Here is a 10,353-nt window from a genome sequence, read left to right as displayed (position 1 = left end):
CGTACGCAGAGGCCCCGCCCCGCGCTTGCACCCGCCCCGCTGAGTCTCGGCCTCCTGTGGGTACAGGGCGGAACTGTGAGCAGCAGGCGGGCAGGGCGCAAGGTGTGCGCCGCGGGTTTCTTGTTTGGCGCTCGCTCGCTCGCTCGCTCAGGCCTGTGCACCCGCTCGTCCGCGGCGCCCCTGCCGTCCTGCTCCCCACAACTTCTCCATTTTCCGCATTTCCTTGTGGTTGCTGGACATCCCAGTCCCCGAGCGTTCCGGGAACCCAGCCTCTGGTGGTCGCAATATTCTCACCCCCACCACCCCATCTGCGGTATTTCGCGTTTCCTGGAGCCGGTGTGCAACCCCAGCTTCGTCCCTGGATAGGCCTGAGCCGGCGAGCGCGGCGAGGGAGTTGTGGATGTGACCCTTGCTTTCTGCCCTCCTGCCCTCTAGCACTGCCTGTTATTATCTCCACCATGGTCCTTCTGCCACTTTCTCTTGAGCCCAGCAACAGGGTGGAGGCGAGCCCACCCTTCCATTCCTCATGCCTGAGCAGTTGTATGGGCACATTTGTCTGGGGCCTCCTTTACACAAAATTCTGCAGGGGCTCCTCCAAAGCCTAGCGTGCCCACCCAACTCCAGGAGAGTAGTCCTGAAAATATGGAGTGCCCCCAAGGGCGGGATCTGCTTAGGTGACTCCAGACCCGGAGGATGCAGAATCTGTGTTCAATAAGAATATTTACCTTTCAATTTTCCTATTATGCAACAATCTGCGTGAGTCTGTTTAATCATTTTAGTTTTTTGAACCCTCTCAAGAACAATAAAAGAGAAATACTATTCTAAACACGTTTTTCCTATGGAAAAACTAAGGCACAAAGAGCCTTAGTAACTTGCCCAAAGTTATGGCTCTATGAAATGGTGCTATGCTACCTGAATCCAGTCAGCTTCCCAAGAGGAGGAAAGAAAACATAAGGATTTCTTTTGGCCAAGATACGTCTGCAACACCACTGTGCTGCTTAAAATTATTATTATTATCATTATTTTGAAACAGGGTCTCACTCTGTCATCCAGGCTGGAGTTCAGTGATGAGATCATGGCTCACTGCAGCCTCAATCTCCTGGGCTCAATCTATCCTCCCACCTCAGCCTCCCAAGTAGCTGGAACTACAGGTGCAGGCCATGTCATACCTGGCTAATTTTTTGCTTTTTTTTTTTTTTTTTTTTTGGTAGACACAAGATTTCATCATGTTGCTCAGTCAGGCTGGTCTCAAACTCCTGGGCTCAAGTGATCCACCTGCCTTGGTCTTCCAAACTGCTGGGATTACAGGCATGAGCCCCTGTGCAGGTCTGCTTGAACTTTTTAAATCAGGGGCGGAGCGCGGTGGCTCACATCTGTAATCCCAGCACTTTGGGAGGCCGAGGCGGGCAGATCACGAGGTCAGGAGATTGAGACCATCCTGGCTAACATGGTGAAACCCCATCTGTACTAAAAAAATACAAAACATTAGCCAGGCATGGTGGCTGGCACCTGTAGTCCCAGCTACTCGGGAGGCTGAGGCAGGAGAATGGCGTGAACCCAGGAGGGGGAAGCTTGCAGTGAGCCCAGATCACGCCACTGCACTCTAGCCTGGGTGACAGAGTGAGACTCCGTCTCAAGAAAAAAAAAAGAAAGAAAGAAAGAAATTTTTTAATCGGGGAGAAGCGTCTCTCTCAACCCTGGACAGCTTGCAAAGTGATGGAGATGGGAAATTTATTAAATATGTATATATACACGAAATACACATTAGAGTAATCTATGTCTATAAGTAAGACTGATTCTTGATTTTAGCACTGGTGAAAACTTTGCTTTCATTTAAATATATGTGATGATTAGTTTTATGTGTCAACTTGGCTAGGCAAAGTGTCCAGTTCCTTGGTCAAACAACAGCCTAGATATTGCGGCAAAGTTATTTTTTAAGATGTGATTAAGGTCGGGCGCGGTGGCTCAAGCCTGTAATCCCAGCACTTTGGGAGGCCGAGACGGGCGGATCACAAGGTCAGGAGATCGAGACCATCCTGGCTAACACAGTGAAACCCCGTCTCTACTAAAAAATACAAAAAACTAGCCGGGCGAGGTGGCGGGCACCTGTAGTCCCAGCTACTCGGGAGGCTGAGGCAGGAGAATGGCGTAAACCCAGCAGGCGGAGCTTGCATTGAGCTGAGATCCGGCCACTGCACTCCAGACCGGGCAACAGAGTGAGACTCCGTCTCAAAAAAAAAAAAAAGATGTGATTAACATTTAAATCAGTAGTCTTTGAGTAAAACAGATGTCAGAGGGGATTTATCAAGTGTTACCTGCCCATTCAACCTGGGAGTGTCCAGAGGATACCACTTTCACCACATCTATGAGAAATAAATTTGTGAGGGGCACCTACCATCCTGGAAGAGCTGTGTGGTCACTCTTTTTTGCAGGTAGAAATTCAGTGGAAACTGCTGCCGCTGAATTGGGAACCCTAAATGCAATGGCGATAATTTGGTCCCAGTGTGGCAGGGGCCAAGCAACAGCACTTAATTGCCAAAGGCAGCATGGGCCTGGTTGTTGTCATGGATGGCACAGTGAAAGCAGAATAGTATGACTTGCAGGCCAGGAGCAGTGGCTCACGCCTATAATCCTAGCACTTTGGGGGGCTGAGGCAGGTGGATCACTTGAGCTCAGGAGTTTGAGACCAGCCTGGCGAACATGGCGATAGCCTGTCTCTACCCCTCCAAACATACAAAAATCAGCTGGATGTGTTGGTGCCTGCCTGTAGTTGTAGCTACTTTGGGGGCTGAGGTGGGAGGACCACTTGAGCCTTGGAGGTCGAGGCTGCAGTGTGCCATGACACTGCTCTCCAGCCTTGGACAACAGAGCGAGACCCTCTCTCAAATAAAAAGAATAATATGATTCACAGAGACCTGTGGTGTTGGCTAGTTGATCATGGTGGTCGTACGAGCAAACAGAGGAGTCAGCCTACAAAAATCTTACTCATCTGTAGAATCAAAATATCTATTTCCTGTCCCCATGACTTTATGCTTTGCTGGTCTCAAGGTATTAGTTCCAAAAGGAGGAATGCTTCCTTGGGAGACACAGTGATTCCATCATACTGGAAGTTTTGAGTCCCACCAGGCCACATTGAGTCCTCAGACTTCTGTATCAACAGGCAAAGAGGCTGGGCACTGTGGCTTACACCTGTAATCCCAGCACTTTGGGAGGCCAAGGTGGGTGGATCACCTGAGGTCAGGAGCTTGAGACCAGCCTGACCAACATGGAGAAACCCCATCTTTACTAAAAATACAAAATTAGCCAGGCGTGGTGGCGCGTGCCTATAATCCCAGCTACTCAGGAGGCAAGTCAGGAGAATTGCTTGAACCTGGGAGGCGGAGGTTGCGGTGAGCTGAGATCACGCCATTGCACTTCAGCCTAGGGAACAAGAGCGAAACTCCATCTCAAAAAAAACAAAAAAAAAGAAAGAAAGAAAAGAAAAGAAAAGAAACAACAACAACAACAACAAAAAAAAAAAAAACAGGCAAAGAAAGGAGTCACTATTCTGGCTAGGGTGATTGTGGTTACTTCTTTGTAATCACAATCTCTGCAATGGAGGTAAGGAGGAGGATGTCTGGAATACAAGAGATCCCTTAGGGTGTCTCTTATTATTACCATGTCCTGTGATTGAAGCCAGTGGAAACATCCCAACTGGGACAGGAATGCATGGCCCAGACCCTTCCAGAATGAAGGTTTAGGTGACCCCACCAAGTAAAGAACCACCATTGATTGAGGTGTTTGCTGAAACAAGAGGTTTACACCTCTTTTAGGTTGTAAAAGAAGGAAGCTATAAATAGCAGCTATGACCATGTGACCAGTTACAGGTATGGAAATGAGGAATGTCATTGTTATGGGTATTTCTTCATTATGTTGTTATAACTGTGTGTGTGTGTGTGCGCGCGCATGTGCGGCAAATATTTTTGTTTTCTTCCGTCTCTTATCCCATTGTCATATAACAGGGGACGTATTAACCTTACATCACAATATTTAAGTATTGCTAACTTTATATCATACTATTTAGGTTATAGGATGTCAAGGAACATGCCTCAAGGATTTTGCAATCAGTTTTGGGAAGAGAGTTTGTGTAATTTCAGGCATACACAGGACAGTTGCCTCACGTTAGGTGGAGGTATGACCTTGTTTTAACATTAAGTATAGTTTAAGGAGATGTTTATGTCTGCCAAATTAACAAGTGGTGGACTGCAATGGTTAGTTTTATGAGTCAACTTAGCTAGGTTATCATACCCAGTTGCTTGGTCAAACACTGATGTAGATGTTGCTGTGAAAGTGTTTTTTTAGATCTGATTACCATTTAAATCAGTAGGTTTTGGCTGGGCGCAGTAGCTCATGCCTGTAATCTCAGCATTTTGGGAGGCTGAGGTGGGTGCATCACTTGAGGCCAGGAGTTAGATAATATGGTGAAACCCTTTCCCTATTAAAAATACAAAAATTAGCCGCTTAATCTGTTAAATAAAACACAAAAATTACCTGCTCTTTGAAAAATACAGAAATTAGCGTGGTGGTGCATACCTGTGATCCCAGCTATTTGGGAGGCTGAGGCAGGAGAATTGCTTGAAACCAGAAGGCAGAGGTTGCAATGAGCTGATATCGCACCACTGCACTCTGGCCTAGGTGACAGAGTGAGACTCTGTTGCAAAAAATAAAATAAATCAATACATTTTGAGTAAAGCAGATTACTCATCATTATGTGTGTGGGCCTCATCCAATCAGTTGAAGGCCTGAAGAGGAAAAACTGAGACTGAGGTCCCTGGAAGAGAAAGGAATTCTACCTGTAGACCACCTTCAGATGAAAGACTATAATAACAACTTCTAACAGAATTCCCATGCTGCCAGCCAGCCTTGCAAATTTTAGACCAGCCATCCCCACAATCACATCAGCTAATTTCTTAAAGCTTTCTTTTTATCACTATCTATCTAGGGACATTTTATTGGTTCTGTGTCTTGGGGGAAACCATGAGTAATACAAATGCATGTTGGAAAATATGAATCATTTAAAGGAAAATTGTTAAGTAAAATTGTGATGTAGGTGGTAGCAGATATGGCAGGCATCCATTTGTATGTGCCACAAGGGCATGGACTGTCCTGCTCATGGTTTTCTGTATCCAGTGCTGATCACAATTTCATGGGAAGACTGAAGACTCTCTGGACCACAGTTAACATGCTCAGGTAGTTGATGAGGAATGTAGAGGTCGCATGGCTGGGAACAGCAGGCCTGGCTTATTGGTCTGGAGGTAGAAAAACGTCCCTATGCTATGAATAAAGATAATAAAATTATAGCTAGGTTGTGCATAGTGGCTCATGTCTGTAATCCCAGCACTTTGGGAGCCCGAGGCTAGCGGATCACTTGAGCCCAGAAGTTCAAGACCAGCCTGGCCAACATGATGAAACCCCATTGCTACTAAAAATATAAAAATTAGCCAGGTGGGATGGCATGTGCCTGTAGTCACAGCTACTCAACAGGATGAGATGGGAGGATCACCTGAGCCCAGGAGGTGCAGGTTGCAGTGAGCTGGGATCACCCCACTACACTCCAGCCAGGGTGACAGGGTAAGACTTTGTCTCAAAAAAATAAAATAAAATAAAATAAAATAAAATAAAATAGGCCGGGCGCGGTGGCTCACGCCTGTAATCCCAGCACTTTGGGAGGCCGAGGCAGGCGGATCACAAGGTCAGGAGATCGAGACCACAGTGAAACCCCGTCTCTACTAAAAATACAAAAAATTAGCCGGGCGCGGTTGTGGGCGCCTGTAGTCCCAGCTACTCGGGAGGCTGAGGCAGGAGAATGGCGTGAACCCGGGAGGCGGAGCTTGCAGTGAGCCGAGATCGCGCCACTGCACTCCAGCCTGGGCTGGGCGACAGAGCGAGACTCCGTCTCAAAAAAAAAAAAAAAAAAAAAAAAAAAAAAATAATAATAATAATAATAATAATAAAATAAAATAACAAAATAAAATAAAATCATAACTAATATTGTAGTCTGCTTGATACACGGCAAGTGCTATTCTAAGTTCTTTGCATGTATTAAGTCATTTGCTGTCACCAGCCAGACCCTATTATTCAGCCTATCTTACAGTGGAGGAGACTGAGCCACAGAGAGGTTGTGTCACTCAGGTATAAGTGACAGAGCTAGGTTTTGCAGCCATGCATGCTGACTGCATCTTAATGCCCTCAACCACCACCCTGTGTCACCATGTTCCGTGAAAAACAAGGACACTGAAAATCTGGTAGTGAGGCAGCAGTAGAAGGAGCGCTGAGCTGAGGTCACATAGCTCTGTGACCTCTCTTGGCCTCAGTATGCCACCTCTCAAGCCAGGGACACAAATGGGCTAACTGACCAAGGGCTGACCCAGCTCTGAACTCTGAGAGGCAGGGCTTAGAGCCCAGTGACATCATGATCTGCCAACTGTAGCCAAGATGAGAGACCAGCTATAGTGAAAGTTCCGGCCTCTGACTTCTAAGCTGTGTGACCTTGGGCAGGTTGCTTAACTACTCTGGAAGATGACATAATCAGTTTCGTCCCTGCACGTTCACTCTTTCACTGGCTCATGGGGTGTTCAAATGATAGGAACAATGAGAATGGTTCTTACGTTTGTTCAAATGCTTTGGCAGCATCTTAATCCCAGAGGGCTTTGTGCAGGAAGTCATCCACCCTCCTCGGGGTACACAGTCAGGAAAACTTCATTCCACGCCCCAGCCTCCAACCCAGACTAATTCTTCCCAGACCCGTTTTTCCCCAAGAGCTTATCAAGAGAGATTCTGTCTCCAACAAAGTCCATGTAAACAGAATGATCCTAATGGTTATTAAACCCTAGCCAGGAGCCAGGCCAAGATCTCACTTAATCCGTAAATAGGGATACCATCTTTTTTCTACAGATGAGGAAATTGAGGCTCAGAGAGGTTGAGTGACTCGCCCAGGCCACACAGCCAGTAAGTGGTAAAGTGGGCTGTGAACTAGGACTGCCTGACATGAAAACCCATGCCCTTGGCACAGGCTGCCTTCTAAAACTCTCTCTATAAAGAGCACCTTCAGGCAAGTGTGCTCCTGATTCCTGGGCCAAGGGACTCATCGTCCTCTTTGACTGAACTTCAAATAACATTCCCTCCACATAGCCAGGGGCCTAACCGTTGGCTTTAATTACAAGTCACTCAGAGCTTCACTCCTTTCTAATGAGCGGCACCACACCCTCTAAACTGCTGAATGCCATCACCCCTGCGTGGGCAGACAGGAAGAACTTCATCTGCAACCTGTGATCACACACACTGCATCTTGCTGGGAACATGCTGGGCATTTCCCTCCACATCCCCAGCCACTTTGCTGGTTTAAGTAGCCAACTGCTGAAATTTGAGAGAAGTAATTTCAGCCTGACCTTGGGAGGAACTTACAAAGATTCAGAACCAAGGCAAAACGGGGAGCTCTCGGGGGTCTGAAAGTGTCCTGTCAGTGACACTGGGCAGAACAAGCCTGATGGTTCCTTGTGGGGATGTCTGGATCAGTGCTGCTCAGGGTGTGCCAGCCACACACTGGGGCTAGTCTGAGAACTGTTACCAGGATGCAACACACAACTTTGGACAAATGTGTAGTGTTGATCATTCTTTTATTTTTCCTATGTTAATTTGTTCTCCATATATTTGTTGAACATTTCCTGTTGAATCTAAAAAACGGTCTTTGTATTTTGTGTCCTTTAAGCATTCATTTTCTTATTAACTCATTATTTTACCAGAGTTTAGGTCTGTGACTAATGGAAAACAAAACTGGTCATTCACCACAGGGAGTTTGGGAAACCGGATGTCAGATTCTAGCCACTGGGGAGCTGGATTTCACCCTCTGTAGTCACTTTCAAGTCTAAAATCCCACGAAGAACTGAAGTTGGGCAGGGAAATCAGAAAGTGAAAATGAGGAATGGAGAAGTTTCTGTGCCATATTTGACATGAAACTGAAAGTGATCATGTATGTGTCCCTCCTGCCCCCATACGATCTGGCTCAACGCCATTCAGTTTTACAGAAGATGAAGTTCAGTGCGGTAGCCTGGCTTGCTAGAATGCACTCTTTCTTAGCGGCTCACATTTCCATCCACAGCCCAGGTAGAGCCCTCTCAGTTCCATCGCTCAACCCAGTCCATTATTTTTAAGGCATATAAAGGAAACCAGAGGCAGAATCACGTCAAAGCTGTTTTATTATCATTCATATTATTTCATAGAAAAAGGAATGCAGCAAACGATCAGGGTTGTACATTAAAAAATCCAGGTTTGTAGAGGTCGCATTATTTACATCTGGGAACAGGGCTGTCCCAGCATCAGGCGCAGCAGTTGCACTTGTCCGACGCCCCTTTGCAGATGCAGCCCTGGGCACACTTGGCACAGCCCACAGGGCAGCAGGAGCAGCAGCCTGGAGGCAGAGAGGAGGCGGCAGAGATGAGTACTAGGGACACAGGGAATAAGGATTCCTGCTTTCCCTGATAAGGATCACTGAGGAGGCAACAACTTCCGCGTAATGGGGCATCCCCAGACTGCTTTCATTCCCCTGAGGATGGTGGAGAGGGGACAGGCTGGGAGGACAGTGAGGGGTTAGAGGAAAGAGAGAATCCCACTTACTTTTCTTGCAGGAGGTGCATTTGCACTCTTTGCACTTGCAGGAGCCGGCGCAGGTGCAGGAGTCACCTGCAAGGAGAAAAGACAGAGGTGATAACGGTCCCTGGATACCTGAACGTGGGACAGCGTGCTAAGAGCCCGGGACAGAGTTCCTCTGTCCACAACCGATTCCTGGGAACTTGAGCAAGCCATTAACTCAGATCTCCTTAACGGTAAAAGGAGGGCTCCGAATAACCTAGAATGGATTGAAAGATACCCTAAAACGCTTTGGGAAGGAGCAACTCCTGTCCTGAAATTGAGTGATCAGAGAAAGAAAGAGGGGTCAGAAATTGCTTCTCTAGCGCTACAGTCTATACTTGGCATCCCCAGCCCCTTACCGGCGACGCAAGAGCAGTTGGGATCCATGGCGAGTTGAAGAGGCGGCTGGAGTCGGGACAGGTTGCACGCGGGCTCGCTGGGACTTGGAGGAGGCGTGGTGGAGCGGAGCGCTGCGAGCAGTGTTTATAGCTGAAAAAAGCCGGAACGAGTGCAAAAGCCCCGCCCCGGCCGGGCGCTGCCTGCACACGCCCCGCGCTGAGTCACTCGCGGCTCCCAGCTAAACACCCGGCTGCGCGCACCGGGCCGGGCGCACCCGGCCTGCACACGGACCGCGGGAGGTCAGTTCCCTGAAGCCCGCCCACGTGCGCCCCGGGGACGCCTCGGGGCGGAAGGACCTGGGTGCAGCGGCAGGACACGGTGTACCGGGAGGACACGGTGTAGCGGGAGGACACGGTGTACCGGGAGGACACGGTGTACCGGATGCCCACGCCGTGCGCCCCCGCCGTATGCACAGCTTCCCTCCCTCCTGTCTTGTACTCGAACCTGAGCCGTTAGCGCGCGGGTGAAAGCGGGACTTGGGAATGCTGCTTGCGTGGAAAACTGGTTGGAAGTGCAGACAGGTTACAACTCTGCGGCAGTCAAGGCTTAATAATTGTGCAGCATCACAGTAAACCCGTGGAGTTGTTACTGATGACGTATCCGTTGCATGTTGAGTACTTGAGCGTGCAACAGGGACCGTAGGAAGTGTGTTGTGTGTGAGATATCACTTCATTCTGCAACAACCCATAAGATAAGGACTCTCCCGTATTCTCATCGTAGAGAGGAGAAACTGCAGGTCCAGAGAAGTTACTTGTCCAGGGTCACACAGCTAGTGAGTGGCAGAGCAGGGTGAATGCGACCAGGCCCCAGCAGATGCTGACGGTCCTCTAACATAGAGACACCAAGGAGGGAGAATAAGGACAAGAAGCCACAAGCTTGGTCCTCAGGAAGCTCAGGGGCTGGGGGAACAGAGAGGAGGAGACCCCATCCAGCCTGGGAGGAGGTGGGCCATTGCCTTGGGCCTGAGGGTAAGAAGGTGTTTGCCAGGCAGGGAGGGGGAAGGATTTGTGTTCTGGCCTGGGAAGGGAAGAACTAGCGGGAACACTGGAATCGCCCTGAGACATTTGGAAGGGAAAACCCCCACAAGAATGTTCTTCCCCTGTGGAGGCTGAGGGGAAGAGCCCAGGTGGCATCCAGATTCTTGTCTGGAGAGGCACATCCTGCCTCCCTGTCTGCACGTGTCTGGCGCTGTGTAAGGGTCTTAGATCATCAACCTCGGAAAGCCCGAAGTGTGTCATGCTAGGAGTCAGGAAGCGGTTACTGGAAGCTTCCTGGCAGGCTTAGGAA

The 10,353-nt window shown here is 48.7% G+C and overlaps 1 protein-coding gene across 1 annotated transcript; it reads right to left on the bottom strand.

Annotated features, from left to right (window-relative positions):
* Window positions 1–8,216: 8,216 nt before the first annotated feature.
* LOC105494061 (metallothionein-2) lies at window positions 8,217–9,178 on the bottom strand. Its single transcript, XM_011762167.3, has 3 exons — window positions 9,027–9,178; window positions 8,653–8,718; window positions 8,217–8,446 (listed from the first exon to the last, which is right to left on the bottom strand). Exons 1-3 carry the CDS (start codon window positions 9,052–9,054, stop codon window positions 8,355–8,357), a joined length of 186 nt encoding a protein of 61 aa, XP_011760469.1. The 5' UTR covers window positions 9,055–9,178; the 3' UTR covers window positions 8,217–8,354.
* Window positions 9,179–10,353: the final 1,175 nt, after the last annotated feature.

Source organism: Macaca nemestrina, chromosome 18 (genome assembly GCF_043159975.1).
Source record: "Macaca nemestrina isolate mMacNem1 chromosome 18, mMacNem.hap1, whole genome shotgun sequence".
In the NCBI taxonomy this organism is placed as follows: Eukaryota; Metazoa; Chordata; class Mammalia; order Primates; family Cercopithecidae; genus Macaca; species Macaca nemestrina.
Note: the sequence above shows the minus strand (reverse complement) of the source record. Positions and strands in the feature narration are given on the sequence as shown.